Source organism: Rhineura floridana, chromosome 14 (genome assembly GCF_030035675.1).
Source record: "Rhineura floridana isolate rRhiFlo1 chromosome 14, rRhiFlo1.hap2, whole genome shotgun sequence".
NCBI lineage: Eukaryota > Metazoa > Chordata > Lepidosauria > Squamata > Rhineuridae > Rhineura > Rhineura floridana.
The window spans coordinates 37219422-37239179 of record NC_084493.1 but is presented as its reverse complement, the minus strand read 5'-3'; the positions used below and the strand labels follow the sequence as shown (position 1 = coordinate 37239179).

Here is a 19758-nt window from a genome sequence, read left to right as displayed (position 1 = left end):
CAAGACGGCCGTCACCTGCTCAAGCATAGCATGGTGGATGGTACAGCAGCAGCAACCCTAGTTTACCTCTCCTTGGCCTGACACCAGGTGCAGGCCCTCACAGCCAGCTCCAAGACAGAGTGGTTTCCTTGTGATAGAGATGGAAGTTCTGTAGACCACAGCAACCCCTCCTCCCTCCCATCCCTGCAGCCTGTGCTGGTGTTGCACTGAGTATCGAGGTGGGCAAAGCTGGGTCAGAACAAATCCTCCCAGCTCACCCACCCAAGTCTCGGTAATGCACACCAAATCGGCACCTTCATCCACAATCAAATCATGGATGAGTGTGGTCTTATTGTGTACCGATCTGGCGTTAAACAACAGCATGCATAGGCCAGTGGGCTCACAGATGAGTAATGAGAAACCTGTCCATGGCAGGAGAGGGAATGAAGAACAAGGCGTAGACAGCCTTGCTCTTGTCTTCTATGGTAGCTCACTACCTCATGGCTATACCTCCCTCTACCCATGATCACTGAAATTGGGGTGGCATCACCCATGTCCCTCCTCCTCCTCCTCAACACTGGATATGGACACGAGCCCACCAACAAAACCTACCTGAACCAGTTATTCCAGTAGGCCTCTGAGAGAATTGGGAACAGTCAGATCCACTCAACATCTTTCACACAGGGCACCTGTGACATTCAAGGGATTCTTAGGAAAAGAATTGAAAATAAAACTGCCAGTATCGTAATGCCGTCATACAAATCTGTGATGTGACCACACTTGGAATACTGTGTACAGTTTTGGTTGCTGCACCTCAAAAAGGATATTGTAGAGTTGGAAAAGGTTTAGGAAAAGGCAACCAAAATGTAGGGCCTTTCACTTTAGTGAAAAGGTAAGTGAGAGGCAACATGATAGAGGTGCACGGTATGGAGAAAGTAGATAGACTTCTTCTCCCTCTCTCATAACTCTAGAACTCGTGGATGTCCAGTGAAACTGGATGTTGGGAGATTCAGGACAGATGAAAGAAAGTACTTCTTCATACAGTGCATAGTTAAACTATGGCATTCGCTCCCACAAGAGGTGCTGATGGCCATCAACTCTGATGGCTGTAAAAGAGGTTTAGATTATGGAGGATAAGGCTATGTTCTCCCTTCACAGTCAAGGGCAGTGTGGTTCTGAATACCAGTTGCTGGAAAACGTAAGAGGGAAGAGTACTGTTGCACTCAGGTCCTGCTTGCGTGCTTACCGTAGGCAACTGGTTGGCCATGGAGAACATGATGCTGGACTAGATGGGCCACTGGCTTGATTCACCAGGCTCTTCTTATGTTTTTATGACCCCCGGTTTGTATGTAATGCTAAGACAAGATTATTTAAAGGTGAAGATAAACTCAGCAGAGGTGGGAGTATGTGAGCCCAACACTTGGCTTGGGCTTATCCACATAGTGCTGAAGCATGGTTTAGCATTACGTGAGAACTGGCCCGTTGTGTGATTCTCAAAATGGAGAGATCTGTATAAAAATGTGTGTTCAAATTCACAGCAGAATATCTCTGTAAGTATAGAGGTAGCTTTCTTTAGAGAGTGCCCTCTATGTTTTATGTTCGCTATATGGCATTTTGAATTATGAACTCTGGTAATAAGCTGCTACATATAACTTACAAATGAATGAGTTGCTTCCACCTCGCCACATGAGAGAGAGGCGAGAGAATGACGCTGGCTGTGTTGGCAGCGGCCCCAGCGAGGCCACTTGGCTCTTCTCCTCCCAGGACTGTCCTGTGCAGTAGCCACGGATACCTCCACGGGCTTACTCTTCTCAGCCTGTCCCTTCTCTGACATGTCTATTAAATTATAAGCCTCCATGTGTGCATTGGTAGGCATTATATAAATGTGGTAAGTAAATAAGGAATAATACTAACCCTCTTTTTGTTGTTGCTTACTGTAGAGCGGAAGGCGAAATGTGGATTTGGACTTGGCATTGTCCCATAGAAAGAGAGGTAATTTTTGTGTGTGTGAAGCCAGTTTTTCTAAGTTGTTGTCTTGAAACTGTAGTTTCAGAAAACCTTTCTGTGTTTACTGGTCTGCTACAGAGCCCCTCTGTATTGTAGAGAGTTCTGGGCATACAAACAGTTCACATGGGCGCTGAACAGGCCTGTTTGTCTCCTCAGTACTGTCTGGGATCTGTGTATGCTCCAGAATGTTCTGTGTTGCAGGAGAATATTGGTGATGGTAGGCAAGATGCCTTTTGAGCAGCTTGTCTGCCATGACTGATTTTTCTTCCTGAGGAAACCTCTGGAGAACCCTACAATTATCTGGAAAACAGTTTGAAAACCCACTCTTTTATATAGTTCTAAGCTTATAAGGGAAAAAACCATGAGCAGTTGCCTTTGTGCTGTGCTTCCTCAAGCAGCAAAATGTAATGTAGCATATGCAGGTGCAATTTGCCACTTTGGCTGTGTGTATAAGAGCAATTGCTGCTTGCCCCAAGAGAGTGGCCAAGTTGTAAGGGTGCATTACCCCAGGCAGGGCTGGAAAATACCCCTGTCTGAGTCCCTAGAGAACCATTGCCAGAGAGCTAGATGGAAGCAGCAGCAGGGCGTCTGGTCAAAATGTTGCTTCAGTTCTGTGCTTACACCAGGTCCCCTTGTCCCTGCTCTGCTTGCCTTGGAAAGTCTCTTTGGAGATGAACTCCAAAGGCTGGATGAGTGATGGTTCCTTTTGAGGCCCTTAATTACTCCTGGCTTTGGACCTGACCCTGTGGAGGGACATCCCCTTGGGCAGCTCCTGTTTTACAAGTATGCTCTGAGCCCCATCCTGTTGCCTGATCCCCCAATCTTTAGGACACAAGTGTTCATGTGTTAATTTAGTAGAGAACAAGAACTGGCTCCTCTTAAGCATTCAGATAGCAGGGGGATGTGAAATGGTGTAATCATCACTTCCCATCACTTCCTGACACAGCAGGAAGTTTGAGAAGCTGCACATTCACAAACATTGCTCAAGCGTTTCCTTCCTCTTAAAGCGATAACGATAACGATAAAATTTATTACAGTCATAGACCAAGCAAGTACATTAAGATATTTATGAAACCAACATTTATCACTAAAACATCACTTTAATATTTTCCTTTCCACTTTTCCTATAAGTCTTAAAATTATGCTTGACATTTCAGCAAAGTAGGAATTTATCGTCTAACTAGTCAGGTGCACCATGAGGAGCATCAGTTTCTCTAAAGTATTTTACAGAACAGACAACATCGGGAGAGTATAATAATATTACATTCAATTAATAGAAAGCTACTGAGAATCTCGTGCAAGTTAAGCAGACACCACAATCTTCCTGACACGGATAGCGGCAGCACAGAAACTAGCTGCCTTAGTTGTCACAAAAGAGACGTGATCAGACAAAAGATAACTCACAGCGAAGCTTTCGTCTCTAGGAGGAATTCTCTGCAAAATTGGTGTAATTAGAATGGCTCAGAGATCATGATAAAAAGGGCAGTGGAGTAACACATGACAAACCGACTCCACTGCATCATTGCAACATGGGCATTTCCGTTCGTCATATTTGATTTTTTAAAATCTGCCCTCCAAGAGTGTCGATGCTAATACATTAAATTTTGCAAGGGTAAACACCCTCCTAGACCTTGGGACAGTCAAATTAAACAAATAACGAGCTGGAGCAAATAACCTTGTGTTAAACCTAAGGTCTGGGTATGTTTCCGTCCTGATTAAATGGGCTTGTAATTCTATGTCATAAATTCTTTGGAAAATGAGGGATTTTGCTTTGGAGAAACCCAATGTCAGAATCATAGGTAGAGAAAACCCTAAAGATAGTAACTTGCTTGTTAGGGACTTTTTCCATTTTGAGCAAAAAGCATCAGTTAACGTTAATGGGGCCAAACCTACTGGGACAAACAACAATTTTAGCCATAATTTATATTTAAGCAACCAAATGTGGGCCTTGATCGTAATGAGACCTGCTTCTAGGCGCAATATGGAGTTAGGGACACAGGATGGAGTACCGAGAATTGATCTCAAAAGTTTTGTCTGAACTACCTCCAAAGGCACGTAGTCATTATAAGTACCTATTTGGGCACCATATAATAGCTGGGCAATTACTTTGACCACAAAAATCTGAATGGCGGAAGGAACATACTGCCCTCCTTTGTTATAATAAAAGGAAGAAGCACCTTAGTGGTTCTATGAGCGTTGGCAGTAGCGTTGTTTACTTGGGGGCGCCAGGATCCTGAGGAATGAAATATCATCCCAAGATATCTAAAGGATTTAACCTGCTCTATAGGATGATCGGTGATATGCCAACAGTGATTTAATCTTCTTCTGGAAAAGACCACAACTTTAGATTTGTTATGGTTAATTTCCAGGAGCACATTCTTGCAGTAACTAGCAAGGGCATTCATTAATCATCTCAATCATACAGGGATCAGCGAGAGGAGAACAAGATCATTGGCATATAGGAGAATAGATATAGGCCTCTTGGATAAACTGGGATAATGATTTCCTATAGATGACAGAGTTTTAACCAAGGAGTTGATATATAGATTAAACAGCCTGGGAGCCAAAATGCATCCCTGTTTAATGCCTTTGAATGTTGGAATGGCCTTGGATAGATGACCAGCGCTATTGCATCTAATTCGTAAATAGGTGGATTCATATAGACAACGTATTAGAGCAAGCAGGCGTCTGTCTTTATTAATAGACTCTAGGTTTTCCCAAAGTTTATATCTAGGTATCATATCGAAGGCTGCCTTAAAATCGATAAATGCTGTATAAAGAGCTCGTCCAGGGAGCGTTGAATATTTTTCTATCAGATGGGATAAGACAAGACCGTGATCCGTTGTGGAGCGACCAGCTCTAAATCCTGCCTGTTCTTCCTCAAGAATATTTTCTTGTTCCATCCAAGTTTGAAGTTTGTCACTTAAGTGGCTGGCATAGATCTTACTGATAATATTTAACAGACTGATTGGTCTGTAATTAGCCGGCTCAGATCTAGTACCTTTTTTAAAGATTGGAATAATTATTGCCAAGCCCCAGTCATCTGGAATGACAGTGTCATATGTGTGAATAGGGTAGCTAGAATCGGCGCCCACCAGTCAACATTAGCTTTGAAAAGCTCTGGTGGAATATTATCCAAACCAGGTGCTTTTCCTGTTTTCAATTTAGCAATAAGATTGACTATTTCTTTAGAGGTGACAGGCGGCCATTCAGGGAAATTATGACCCTGGGACTTGATTGGCTGATAATATATCTGTTCTCTTGCATAGATTTTTAGTGAAGTGGTCTTCCCAGGTAGCCACTGATATATGATAATCCAAGTTAGGTGCAGAACTAGGCCAACCCTTTGCGACTAATTTCCAAAAGGAATTTCCTCTTAAAGCTGTTTTCCATGTATGGACGGAATGCAGATGGAATGTTGTCTTCTGTACCAAATGTTTCTCTTTGTCTTCTGGTTTTTGTGTGGTAGTGTGTTTACTCCTTTTTGGCCAGTTGAGCCCCAGAAAAAAGAAGAGCTTCAAGCAAGTACATGACGGCATGTTCTAGTTTTATTTTCTCTCTCTGGCTTGCCTACATACTTTATAAAACATAAAATATGTACAGCAGCTGTTCCACGTTCATTTTGAAAATCCCATTACTAGAAACTGACATATAAGGACAAGTAAACAGTGGGTTATTTTGTTCTATCTAACGTTTGAGACTCTGCTCTTAGGCATAACTGTTAACAGCAAAATTCAAGTTATAAGAGTTCATTAAGCATGGCTCTGTTTACGTTCAGGGAATTGCCACTGAGAGGATCAATGAAGCCAGTGTACTTGGGGTGTTTTAGAAGCCAGGTTTGTTGCCTGGCATCTCCGCCACCAGGGCTGCAAAAGTTCTGTATGTGAGCCTAGAGCAGCTTGTCAACCTGGTGCCTTCAGATTTGTTTTGGACTACAACTGCCATTAGACTGAGAGATAACAGCTGGCCCAGAGTCATCAGTGAGCTTCATGGATTAGTAGGGATTTGAAACTGGGTTTCAGTGGCCCTAGTCTGACTTCCTAACCCAGGGCTACCCAAAATGGTGCCCTCCAGATATTGGTGGGAATACAACTCCCATCATCCCTGACCATCAGTCATGCTGGCTGGGCTGATGGCAGTTGTAGTTCAATAGTATCTGTGGGTTCAAGATTTGTTACCTGTGCTCTGTGTGGTGTAGACCATGCTGGCTGATCAAGGTGAGCCTAAGCCTCCAAGAGTGGGTCGTGAGGGTATGTGGCTTTCTTCTGCTCACACATGCAAGATGCCTTGAATAGCTGTTGGATGTGTTATTAGGACCATCCTCTCTTTTAATGCATCAGATCTATGTTTTGTTTTCAGAAACACTTCTTCACAATAATACTTTTTAAAAAAAAAAGTTTTTTTAAAATTCCTTCTTCATTTTTTATATCTTGCATTTTGTGCAGCAGCTTCTTTGATTGTACTAGTTGGGAGTTTCTCAAAGCATTCAGATAATTAGAAATTTGGAGAATCGAAGTGTGCTGAGCACAAAACATCATGTCTAAAGGGATGACTAAATGAAGAAAGTCACTGTCAATTTGCAGGCGGGTGTAGTTGGTTTTGAAACTTTAGATAAAGTAAATTCAAACCCACAATTTAAATATAAGTGAATTTTCACTTAGATTGCAATTTTGGTTACCCAGTAGAATGTGGGCTTTAAAAAGCAATTATGTACTTTGGGCAATAATGTAAGCAAAATATTGCTAGAGAATTAAACAATTCTCTAGTTCTTTTAAAATTAGCTTTCATATGTTTAAGACAGAAATGTGCCATTTGCTGCATTAGTTTTGTGCTAATTCTTGTATGTTTGTGTAAAAGACACTAAGCTTTGTGAAACACAGTTTTATAAATGTGTATTTCCACAAATATGAGACAGTAATATAATGAAAGGCATTCTGAAAAAGAAGGTATATTATATTTGGAAAGAAATGAATTTATTGCTGGAAGATGCTGCTACCTTGGTGCATATTGCCGTATAATTTCTTGGTAGCATCAGAAGTGAGGATGCATGTTTAGGACATTCAGCCCGTTGAAAAAGGAGTCTCAGAAGGGCTTCCATAAAGAGCTACAGACTCTGACATCCCCAAATACGCATTCTCTGCCCCAGCTTTTGCTGATCAGCAATTAAACTGATCAGTGCAGCAGACAACAGGTACTGAATGCATAAATTTCAAATGTGTAGTACTATTGCTGAAGCACTCAGTTCATATCAGTTACAAATGCTCTGATCCAACAGCATGCATGCAATCCGGTAACTGAAGGCGGCCCCCAATCATCTGTTTGCGTGCATGGATGGGTCTCAATCCATCTCTGTGCCCCCTTCTCCCCGAACAGCTCTGGATGTGCAACAATTGGGGTGGGGTCAGGAACTGTGCATGCCGCTCCTTGGAAGAGTCGGATGCCACAAGGAGGTAGACCTTGAAATCTGGTTCTACAACCTGGCAGGGTTGAAGTGAAAACCACTCTTTGGTTGTATGTTTATACCCAGTGGCATTCCACGCTTTTGAAAGGAGATTTGCTTCATGATACCAAAATAAATGGAAAGCAGTTCTGAAGGAAGGCAGAAAAGCAATAGTCTGTGTTGGTTTACTTGCCCTTTGCCCATCCCTGTCCCTGTGTAAAGTTTTCATTCAAACCAATCATCCCTTCGCTTTGCCCATAATACTTTAATAGTGCAAGTTAATCACAATCCTTGCTTTACAATTTAATGTCACAAAAGAGGATTAAGTGCTAAGTTTATTTTGTGGCAGATTGTTCTTTTCCCTTAACCACTCTCTGTTGTCTTTATTTGCAATACCATCTTATTCAGTGTTCTAGCTTTAAGCTAAGCAGATTGAGTGGCTTCTGCCTTTAGCTTCCTTCTGTGGCAATGTATTGCTTAAAGAATTACTGCTAGGAAAACACAGCTGAAGTTATTTTCCTTTAATATAATATACTTTGCTAACTGTGTGCATGATATGAGAGGAATCCCCATTCTCATCCATTTTGAATTGCAAACTGCGCGCTCACTTCTGTTACCATTCTTTAAAATGACTGAATTGAAATTTATGAAGTTTTATTGTGTTTCTAGGAGTGCTTCACAGCCCACTGGAAGCACTAAGTGATTCATGGACTCGGCTGAAACACAGAGATTGGCTCTATAGCTCAACGTGCTTGTTTGGGGAGTCTGACTTTGACTTCACAAAGTCTGTTGGAGTTCATACTCTGATTGAAAATGTTAGTAGCTTTGTAAGTGGAGACGTGGGAAGCTCTCCCGGCTTTAAGGAGCCTGAAGAAAGTATGTCAACGAGCCCCCAGGCCTATATTCTTGCAATGGAGCAGCAGCAGCAGAGGGCAGAGGTGTGTTCTGTAATTGTCTTTCTTCCAGTTAATCGTGGTAGAAGATGTTGTGCTCGTGTCAGCTTACATGCTTCACCCAACTGTGACTAGTTGGGAGGTGGACATTTCAGGTTATTCACCTGAAGAGATGTTCTAGAAAGGAGGAGACAGTAATGGCCTCTGTGCCATCATGTGTGTGGCCTCCTGAGCACATCATCTTTCTTTCTGCTTGGGCATGCTGTATGATAGCAGCCAGGGTGGTGTTATCTAGTGCATGCATGTTCTGTGTGGGTTGTGCATGCAGCCAGTTAGGAAGGAAGAGGTGCTTTTTGGAAGCAGTTTTGGCAGAGTGTCGCTCCATAGCTCTTTCTTCATTTTCCTCATTTGTTCACATTTCTGCTCCTAAAATACTCTCCTCTGTGGTATGTGTGTGCAAGGCCTACATTCTGCATTAGTATCCGTGCACTTGAGTGCATTTGTCTTCCAAGGGATCAACACAAATAATTTTTTTAAATTTCTTTTAGCTGCGGCTGGAGGCACTTCATCAGATCCTGGTGTTGCTTTCTGGGATGGAAGAAAAAGGCAGCACTCCTTCTGCAGGAAGCCGCCAAGGGCCAGGGTTTCAGTCTTCCTCCCTCCTCACATCTGTGCGGCTGCAGTTCCTAGCTGGGTGCTTTGGCTTGGGTACTGTAGGGCATGCAGGCTCCAAAGGAGAGAGCATCCGTTTACATCACTATCAGGTAAGGGACAAAGCTTTGTGTTGGCTTTGGCCAAATGTTGGGATTCTGTCAACCCAGTTCCAAGATGACTGCTGTAGAGCTAAAACTATGACCGGGGGGAGGGGAAACAGCTGCAAACAACTGTTGCCATTTGGAGTGTTCCTGTTCCCTTTCATTACCCCTCTCCCCCCACCTGGGTTTCTCTTCCCAGCAGTCAGCATTTCATGGCCCCTGAGTGCACTCAGTTCTCAATGGGCTGTTTTGTTTTGGGTCCCCATCGGCACCCTCTTCCCAAGCCTGCTGATAGATTATGTAGTCTCCTATGGTATCAGGCATAGTATCAAGCCCAGGCAGTGGCATTCAGCTCTGAACACCAGTAATGAAGGGAATGAGTGAAGTCTAAAATGGGACATACCAGGGAACATAGAAGACCATTTGAAGCAACATGTATATATCTTACAAATTCAACATTTTCTTAGCGTTATGAGATTCGGTATGATAGAAACAATGCTGTGTGTGCCGACAACTCTGTACTGCAATGTCCAATGCATGCTTGAGTAGGCAAGACATGAAAGGAGTCCTGTATTGCTAGCCAATGCTATGTACCGGTGACCTCAGTATTCAAAAACTAGCATAAAATTGGGACAAATACATAAATATATCTTGAAAAGTAGCATGCGGTGCAATGTATATTTACACTAATTTCTTGTGCACAATACAGTATTTGCACAGAAAATGCACTTAATGGCACTGTTCACAGGTAATACATGAGTCTTGACCTCACATGCTTCTTCCTCCTATTCTCCTGCCTTTTCTCCCCTTCCCTTCCAGGAAATTGGAAGCTTTTGTTTCTGGTTTATGGCAAACCATAGTTTGCTCTGTTTTATTTGAACTCATCCAACAATGGTTTCTACAAACTATACTTGCCCTATAAATCAAGATTGCAAACCATGGTTTATTCCTGGGTTCTAATTCTGATTTCTGTAAATTATAGCTTGCTAGGTTTTCATGAAACAACAAACTACTGCTTGCTACAAACCAGAAATGAAAGTTTCTAACGCATGTGAAAAGGGAGAGTAGAAAGTACAAGTGTCCAAGGTTGCTTGTGTTCTTAACTCTAAACTGTGGCTTAACATCTGAATGCAGTCTTTTTAATATGACAGTAATGTGAATGGCAATCTATATTTTTAGTATTATCATAAATTCATGAAATTACTGCCCTTAATTCCTCTGCTCTTAGCTGATATCAGTAATAAAAGCCAATTTCTTTGAAGTGTAATGTTGTTCTTGAAGTCTAGCTTTAGCAGCCAAAGAGACGAATCCAGCTACTTAAACTCTTGTCAAGCTCTTACAACTCTAAATGACCATATGGGCACTTGTTCAAATAAATGACCCATATTTCGTTTTGGAAACCCTAGGCCTCTCTTTTTGCATACAAGGTCCCAAAATGATGACTTGTGCTTCTCTCACCAAGAAACACAGAGTTAGAAAAGGACCTTGTTTTAACTACTGTTTTAAAATGCAGGAAGCATCTTTTTGAATTCTAAACAACTTTTTCTGAAGTTGGCTGTTCAAGAAAATTAAAGATTTTTGTCGGGATGTTGCTTTGTTTATCCCATGTCTGTATACTTCTTTCAGTACTAGGGCAAGGAAAGGATGTTGGAACAGATTGTTACTATGGGATGTATCCAACTAAGTCCTACTCAGAGTAGAGAGAGAGAGAGAGAGAGTGAGAGTGCGAGAGAGCGCGAGAGAGTGAGAGTGCGAGAGAGTGAGTGCGAGTGCGAACTTGCTTGGTCACACATCATTGGTCACACATCATTGGTCACATCATTTGACCTTCTCCTTCCAGGTGAGGCAACTGTGTCCACCATTCTGTAAGTCTTTTTTAAGGTGCCACGGGATTTGCTCCTGCTGTTTCTGCTAACAAACCCAGTTGTGCAAGCCAGCTGGAAATCCTGTTTTTAAAACTACTGGACAGCACTCTCTCTAGTTTGGCTAGTTGGAGGATCCACATGGATAGGATTTATGATATTTGATTTTTCCACAGGATGGCATCAGGGCAGGTAAGAGGAATATCCAGGCTGAAATTCAAGTGGCTGTGCATAAGATCTATCAGCAATTATCTGCAACTTTGGAAAGAGCCCTCCAAACAAATAAACATCACATAGGTAAGAGGAGCATATGAATCTTGCAAGTTCTCTTGTTGCTGTCAGAAAACAAGTCAAATGTTGCTTGTATTCTTTTTTCAATTCCTGAGCAAGCTTAAACAGGGATAGTCTTTAAGTATTTCCTTATCTTTTGGTTTGTGTTTGTGTGCATGTGTGTATTAGAGGCACAGCAGCGTCTCCTGTTGGTTACTGTCTTTGCCCTGAGTGTTCACTACCAGCCAGTGGATGTCTCCTTGGCCATTTCCACCGGCTTGTTAAATGTCCTGTCCCAGTTATGTGGAACAGACACCATGCTTGGTCAGCCGCTGCAGCTTTTACCAAAAAGTGGCATTTCCCAGCTCAGCACAGCTTTAAAAGTAGCCAGCACTAGATTACTTCAGATCCTTGCCATCACCACAGGGTAAGTATTAACAGTCTGTCTTCTGGGTGATAATTTGTCTTCTCAACTATCCATGTTTAAATATGCAAGTACTTTTTCCATAGGAGAAGAAAGACTTCGGAAGTAATCTCATTCTGATTTTTTAAGAAACAAGAGAGGATTCCTGTGGTGGGTGTGGGGCAGGAGATGGGGCGGGGTGGGAACTGAGGAGAAAGGACCCTGAAGCCCTAACTTCCACTGCAAGAGTATTCCATAAAAGATGAATTCAAACTATGTAGCAGTTATTGAGATGCTAAATTATTTTGATCCCATTACAATGCTGTGTCTGTTCCAGTGCCCAGTCAACACTCAGCACTGGAAAGGATTAAAAAGAGAGAGATGGGAAGGGATGGGAAAGAACCCTGGATCACTTTTTAAATTAGCATTATTGTGTCAACAGTTATCTTTATGTCCTTGTAGTATCTTGGGGGTAAGCTTGGTTATTGTGCAGTGTATGATAAAAACTGCAGCCTGTTTCATCTTGGTTCAGCATTATCTTAAAGCAGATAGAATAAATGTGTACATTTAAATATTTCAAAAAGTAGCATTGGGAATATAAAGTTGAGCTGTTCATGTGATATTCTGTGTTAATATTTTTTTGCTATCCTTGGATGAACTCCAGTGGAATTTAATGCAGCTGTTAAAATCTCTCTCACACACCTGTCCCATTTGTTGTGTTGCTTCTCTCTTTACAACACATTGAAAACAGGGGCCATCTCTCTCTGTTCCATCAGGAAAACCTCCAGTCATCTTTTGCCTAGGCTATTGCTGTCTTCTCTCTGTCTTCAGTTGTCTCCCCTTGGTGCTGTCACCCCTGTCCAACACTCGGCTCCTTCTCTTATCGCTATGATCATGTGATGCCCTTCCTCAAATCCCTACAACTGGCTTCCTGTCTACTCCCAGATCCAGCAGGACCTCCTTGTCCTTGCCTTCAAATCACTCCATGGTCTTGCCCCCGCCATCTCCTTGGGTTGTATTCAGTTAAGGCCTACTCAAGAGTTGAATACCACCCTATATTTATTTGTTCGTGCGCTTATATCTTCTGGGAAACTATTAATGTTGTTGTAATCAGCAGAGGGCTGCTGCTGTAGTATCTTTATGCACCACTGGGCATTGTTCTGTAAATTCTGAAACTTTTGTAAAAGGAAGAATTGTGCTTTCCCTCTTCCTTAGGTAGCAAGAGAATGGAGGTCCCTTGAGTGCTTATTTGCCTTTTAGTCACTGGAGTTCTTTGGCTGCCAGGAACCTCTTGAGACTTTCTGCTGCTTCCCTTTCCTTCAGAGAAGCTCACTGTTAGAGGAGGGGAAGAACAACTAACAGGAGTCTCCTTCTGGCTCCAGCAAATGTAAATGAGACGGTCTGTCATTTCATGAAGTTGATAATGAGAGGGGCAAGAAGCAGCAGCTATTCTTCCTGCCTGTCACAGGATAGTCCAGACCCAAGAACATGACATTTGCCCTCCCCCCAGACTATTATGCATCCATATCTTTATTTGCAAAACTCTACACATTCTGCAGCACGTTCTTTAAAGCTAGGTTAATAATGCTCAGCACGCATGGTTGCTAATTGACCTTCATTCCCCCCCCCCCACAGAACCTATGCAGATAAACTGAGTCCCAAAGTGGTCCAGTCTTTGCTGGATCTGCTGTGTAGTCAGCTGAAAAACCTGTTGTCACAAGCTGGCGTGATGCTTATGGCTTCATTTGGAGAAAAAGAAGATGGTGAGGAGGAGGAAGAGGAGGAAGGAAAAAAGGCAGGGTTAAATGGAGACAGTGAGAAGAAAGACTTCAGAGGTAATCTCATTCTGGCTTTTAAAGAAAAGTAAAGAGAGAATTCCTGTGGTGGAGGGTGAGGGGTAATGGGGAGGAAGGTATCAAAAGCACCAACCTCCACTGCAAGAGTATTCCATAAAAGATTAATTCAAATTATGTAGCAATTATTGAGATGCTAGATTATTCTGATCCCATTACAATGCTCTATCTGTTCCAGTGCGTTGTGTTTTCGGTTGTTCTGTAGAACAGAGGGGCATCCCGCCCCTTGCAGATGATTTCACAGAGACTTCTATATTTCTGCTTATGCTGTGGAAAATTGATGACAACAAATCATTAAATGGAACTGTGTTCTAAGTGCTTGCTAGAGAGAGACAAAAAAAGAGATGACCATTTGACATCTGTTGACAGCATTGCCTTAGTTGTTAGAAGTTTAGAAAAAGTAACCACTTTTTTAAAGTTAGTTTAGATTATAAGAGTGGGATTTAAACCTTGCTGAGAATTTTATCCCTCACCTTTAATGTAATCTTCTGTCTACACTACCAATTGGTGTGGAGTTTTGTACAGGTTTGCAATTAATTATCTACTTTTTCTCTTTTGGTACAAAAAAGGCATCTAAGATATTTAATAAACATAAATCTATGGTACAAGAGAGCAGGAATAAAGTTAGCTTAACAGGAATTTTGTTACACAGTAAGATGCTGTTATGTTGCATATTATTTATTCTTTTATTTTACTTTACATACATGCACTCTCTTATTCAGCTGACAAGGCTCCGGAGCAGCTTCCATAAAAGCAATAGAATCATTAAAGACAGTGATAATCAACTGGACAATAGAAGCAGAACAGATTAATCATTCAGTTGTAAGACAGTAATAAAAACTGCTGGTGGAGGAGGGATTGTCCAGGCAGAGCGTATGCAAAATAGGCCATTTAAGGATATGAATACTTTTCCTGTTTGCAACAATATTTTTTTATTGTTTTAAATCCATAGTGGCTCTTCGAAAACAACATGCTGCAGAGTTGCATCTAGGAGATTTCTTAGTGTTTCTTAGAAGGGTGGTTTCTTCAAAAGCCATTCAGTCGAAAATGGCTTCACCAAAGTGGACAGAGGTGCTCCTGAACATAGCTTCTCAGAAGTGTTGTTCAGGTATGGTCCCATGCAAACTGTTTTCTTTTTTTTAATGTGTGGGAGGATTTAGCATTTGGAGATGGATATAAACATGCATCATGTTAATCAAATGAATAATTCTGCAATCTCTATTCATACACGACGTCTGTATTTAAACTTATGCTCCATCTTAGCCTTTGTGTTCAGGATATTTGATACCATTCTTTAAACACATGGCAGATTTCTATCTTGGTTTGGTAGTTTCTTAGAATGTGTTCGTAGTACCCATTTTCCTTCTGGATCCTACTCCTAGGTGTACCTTTGGTTGGCAACTTGAGGACCAGGCTGCTTGCGTTACATGTTCTGGAAGCCGTGTTGCCTGCTTGTGAATCGGGTGTGGAGGATGACCAGATGGCTCAGGTCTTGACACTTTACAATATTTTAAAATTTTAAATTTTGAGTTGATAGCAATGACCATACCAGTGGCATTTGCATTTTACAATCTTTGGTTAAGTTTACATTACTTCTAACACCTTCCGAGTCAACAATAGCTTAAACAAAGGAAGGTGCTTTTTGTTAATCAGGTCACTGATCTCTCTAGCCCCAAATCATCTCCTCTTGAGTGGCAGGGGCTCTCTCTACTCTGTTAAGGCAGAGATCTTTTTCTTGGCCCCATCCTTCAGGATCAGCTCTGCTGCTGCAGCTGCTGCTTGAATGAGTGCATATAGCCTTCAAGAGCGGCTGTTTCCTCCAGTGAAACTGACATGCAGCTGTCAAAATTTGGGAAGCTGCTTCATCAAATCTGCATTGCGCTGAATTATGACCGCTAGACTTTTGAATAAAATACGTGCTAGATAGCTGGACTGTTATATTTAGTATTCACAAAGCAGTTACTGGACCACAATTGGCAAACTCATGCTGAAAAGATACTGTAACTAAACAGGCCCCTGAAGCTGCAGGTATTAACTTTAATTATGATCAGTTTTTAGGAAGCTGAAATGTGTTTAATATGTATACATCCAGAAAGCTATGTGGTATATCAGAATAATATACCACATAGAATAAGCTATGTGGTATATCAGCTGTGCAAACAATATTAATTGGACCATATGCACAACCACTTTTTAAATGTGCTACATATATGGCTTGTCTACATTTGATCTATGTATGGTTCTTGTCCAAAATTCAGCTTCTCAAATATTTTGCTTTTTACTGTTCAGGTTTTATATTTTATAATTTATTATGTTGTGACAATTTTTTGTTTTATCCATCTTTCAGCTATTAGGTTTTATTTCTTTATAATAAAATTTATTTGTAGACATTGTTAGTATTTTTACCGTATTTGGTGTGTGTGTGTATGTATGTTTATACACACACACACACAGACCAGCTTTTACTCATTTGGGCACTCTTTCCCTTTTTTGTTGTGATACCTACAGCTCTCAGAATTTGGGAAGCTGCTTCATCAAACCTTAATTGCACTGAATCACATAAACAGTGTTTGCAGGTTTTCAGAGACACATTTTTAAAAAGCAGTGGAAAGTTGTTTTCGGTTGCATACTTCAAATCCCCTGCTACCTGCAGAATGGGTCTTAATGTTTACCTGTGTTTAGTTGGAATTAAATGTTCGGAAATAATGTTGCCCAAACAGGTTATTGAACGACTATTCTCACTTTTGTCTGACTGTATGTGGGAGAGTCCAGTTGCACAAGCGAAGCACATAATTCAGATCGAGAAAGGACAAGAAATGAAGCTGCAGGTACTAACTTGAATTATGATCTTCTATTAGGCCACCTTTGTGTCAAACACATCTGGATCAAGTTGAAATGGCATTTGGTTTACCAATATTTTAATATTGGATTATTTGAATATATGATTATTCTTTGTGTAGTAAAAGATGTTATATTTTTATAAATATTCCCCTTAATTTTGTTTTTTAATGCTACTTTGTTCCTCCCACTCAATATGTTTAATTGACCACATTGTGAAGTGTTTATATTCTGTTTTTGAAAGAAACAGGGTGAATCTGAAGAGGAAGATGAGAATCTTCCTATACAGGAAGTGTCCTTTGACCCTGAGAAGGCCCAGTGCTGCTTAGTAGAGAATGGCCAGATCTTAACTCACGGGAGTGGTGGAAAAGGATATGGGTTAGCATCTGCTGGAGTCACTTCTGGGTGCTACCAATGGAAGGTATGTAGTGTAAAAAATACACTTTAAAAACAGAGGTGAAACAAGGTGAATAGATAAATCCATTCTGCCATTATTGGGGCACCAGAATTTTGTGGCATTTCCAACCTGTAAAGGGAATCCTCCTGAAAACAGGGGGAGCATACAGAATCTATGGTAGTGGCATTTTTAGCAAGTTCTGGCTGCTAAGCCTAAATTTGGTCCCTAGATTTGCACAAAATATCTGGCCCTTGCAAACTGGACTCCCAGAATTCTCACAGTTTTAGGTTTTACTCATGACTTGCTGGGCCTCTCTAAGCTTGTGGGATGAGCAATATAGGCCATTGGCATAATTTTGCCTGCACTTGTTTCTAGACGTCTCAGCAAAGGCCTCATGGGACACATTGTTTGGGGAGGACTTTCTGAAATCCTATGGGCCATTCTGCCAAATCAGCTGCTAAATTTTAGTTTGTGGGGATAAGGCATCAAAAGCTACACTTAAAATGATTTCACACGGTCCTTTTGTTTCCATTGTTCTAAGAATACTTCCTTTTTCTTGAGAATATTTCATTCCTCAAAATTATCATTTTGAGATAAAAGGATTATTGTTGTTTTGAAATAATTGTTAGGTAGTGGCAGTTTAGGCTTACCCCTGGACAAGAGAGTCCGTAGGAGGGTCCAGAGAGCCTCTCCCCTCCCCGTTCCAATTCAGCAGTGGTTAATTTGCTGGTTGAAATGGCTTTTCAGATCCAAGCAGTGCTCCTTGTTCCCATTACTTTTACGTTATTGCTTAGAGATATGTTAAGTGGCATTAATGGAGATGTGTTGGTGGAGATGTGTTGATGGGGATGTGTTAAGTGGCATTTAAGTGGCATGGGCATTAATAGTTTTTCTTCACCTTCTAGTTCTATATAGTGAAGGAAAATCGAGGCAATGAAGGGACATGTGTTGGAATGTCTCGTTGGCCAGTTCACGATTTTAACCATCGCACTACCTCAGATATGTGGCTGTACAGAGCATATAGTGGCAATCTGTATCACAATGGGGAACAGACGCTGACACTGACCAGTTTTACTCAAGGGGACTTCATAACGTGCGTCTTGGATATGGAAGCAAGAACTATCTCCTTTGGTAAAAATGGAGAGGTATGAATCTCCTATTACTGGTTTACATATATGTATACTGCTTAAAAAACCATGAGGGTTTCCAGTTCAGTTCACAATAGCAGTACAGCACATTAAATCAGCAATTATAAAAAAGGCAACACAGCAGATAAAACAATGGCATAATATAAACTATCATAAAGTTCTAAGTTTATGAAATCAAATCAAAGGGCAAACAAATAAGTGTTAAATTATGAAAGAAAGGGAGTGTATCAGCTTGACCTCGGGGCACAGGAATTCCTTAGCTTAGGCACCATGACTGAACAAACCCTGTTCTTACTCAGTGACAGCCTAAACCAGCCTTCATGAAACTGGTGACCTTCAGATATCTTGGACCACAAGTTCCGTCAGCCTCAGTATCATATATCTGTGTTGGCTGGGCCTGTGAAATAGTGGTTCAAATTGATTGGAGGTTACCACATTGGGGAAGGCTTGTCTAAACTTCCAAATTGATGGAAAATGAGGCAGAACCTGAAGAACAGCTGACAGGGCCATCTGTAACAAAGTGCTCCCTTGTGAAATGAGTGGGTGAAATTGTCAATTTAGGGAGCTTGCTTTCTCCTAATTTGTTGTTTTTCCTACCAGGAACCAAAACTGGCTTTTGAAGATGTGGATGCTGCAGAATTATACCCTTGTGTGATGTTTTATAGCAGTAATCCTGGAGAAAAGGTAATTTGAATATTTAGCAGTGGAGGTGAAGGTTAATACTCTGTTTGATAAGGGCATATCAGTGTAACAGGTGGAATAGATGGGGAATTTTGTGTGGAGGTCAGTTTATACTGACTCATACCATAGGTCCATTTAACCAGTATTGGCCGCTGTTACCGATAGAATTCTTCTTAGTCTAAGGCAGAGGTCGCTTCCAGTCCTGGAGATACCAGGATTGGATTTGGGACTTTTATGCACGCAAAAGACCACTGAGCTCTGACCCCTCCAAGTCGGGCTTCTTCTAGCCACTTCCGCCTCTCTTTCACACTCTTGTCAGTGTGTGGAGGCACCACTGGTGGGGGGGGGGCAGGGGAAAAAACAACCCTGGGCAGTCCTGGCAGCTCTTAACTTGTCTTCCTGCCTTTGCTGAGCTGAGAGCACCCCAAGTCTAGCACAGGCAGGAACAGCCAAGTAGCGGGAAGGCTCCGCCCACAGAGCTTGCTCATGACTCTGCCCCCCTTCCCCGCTCAACTTCTAGTGACACAGAATGCTGGGAAATGATGGAAGAAGTGAACTGGCCTCTACATAGAAACACACATTTACACCTGACTTTCTAAACATAAAGGTCCCAGAGTATGGTCTGAAGGCACATGAGGTCACCACCTTGCTAAATCTGCGCAGGTCAGTGTCGAGGGACCACATGCCTGCCACTTTGGATTCCATGGTGGAAGAAAGGCAGGATATAAATGTAATGAAATAAAATTAAATAAATTTAATCTGTTGGACGTTTGTAAATATTTCTATAATTTGAAATTGTCTGCAACTATGTGGAAGAGTCCCTAAGATGTCAAACATTGGCTCACACAAGTCTGTCAGTATATTTATTTGTTTATTTACATATTTATAATCCCCACTTTCATAACATTGTATCAAGGCGGTACACAATGTGTAAAAACAAAATCAGTAAAAAGAAACTATAAAAACATCAATAAATACAGATTGGTTGAAAAGACAAAATTCAAATGGCAAAAGGCATTTGAAAACCATACAGTTTTCAAAAGATGTCTGTAGGAAGAGAGAGGGATTGTTCCTTCTGAACCTCTACATGTAGGGAGTATAATTAGAGAAACCTTTTTCTTCATTGCTACAACTTCTCACAAAACCCCGTAGAAGTCTGTTTTGCAGATGGCCTGCAGTGTTGGAGAAAATTGCAAAAAGACTTCTTGATTCAATTGGAAGATGTCTTAATT

At 41.4% G+C, this 19758-nt stretch overlaps 1 protein-coding gene across 7 annotated transcripts in view; it reads left to right on the top strand.

Moving 5' to 3' along the window:
• HERC1 (HECT and RLD domain containing E3 ubiquitin protein ligase family member 1) overlaps window positions 1-19758 on the top strand; it is a 167787-nt gene that overhangs the window by 75168 nt on the left and 72861 nt on the right. For 6 of the 7 annotated variants that reach the window (XM_061594923.1, XM_061594922.1, XM_061594928.1 and 3 more), the window contains exons 25-36: window positions 1920-1971; window positions 8096-8364; window positions 8868-9083; window positions 11113-11233; window positions 11396-11633; window positions 13245-13444; window positions 14415-14570; window positions 14845-14951; window positions 16183-16290; window positions 16545-16721; window positions 17603-17842; window positions 18446-18529. In XM_061594923.1, coding sequence (XP_061450907.1) covers window positions 1920-1971; window positions 8096-8364; window positions 8868-9083; window positions 11113-11233; window positions 11396-11633; window positions 13245-13444; window positions 14415-14570; window positions 14845-14951; window positions 16183-16290; window positions 16545-16721; window positions 17603-17842; window positions 18446-18529 — 1968 coding nt within the window. The remainder of the gene's footprint in view (window positions 1-1919; window positions 1972-8095; window positions 8365-8867; window positions 9084-11112; window positions 11234-11395; window positions 11634-13244; window positions 13445-14414; window positions 14571-14844; window positions 14952-16182; window positions 16291-16544; window positions 16722-17602; window positions 17843-18445; window positions 18530-19758) is intronic. The other variant, XM_061594925.1, reaches the window with a different exon arrangement.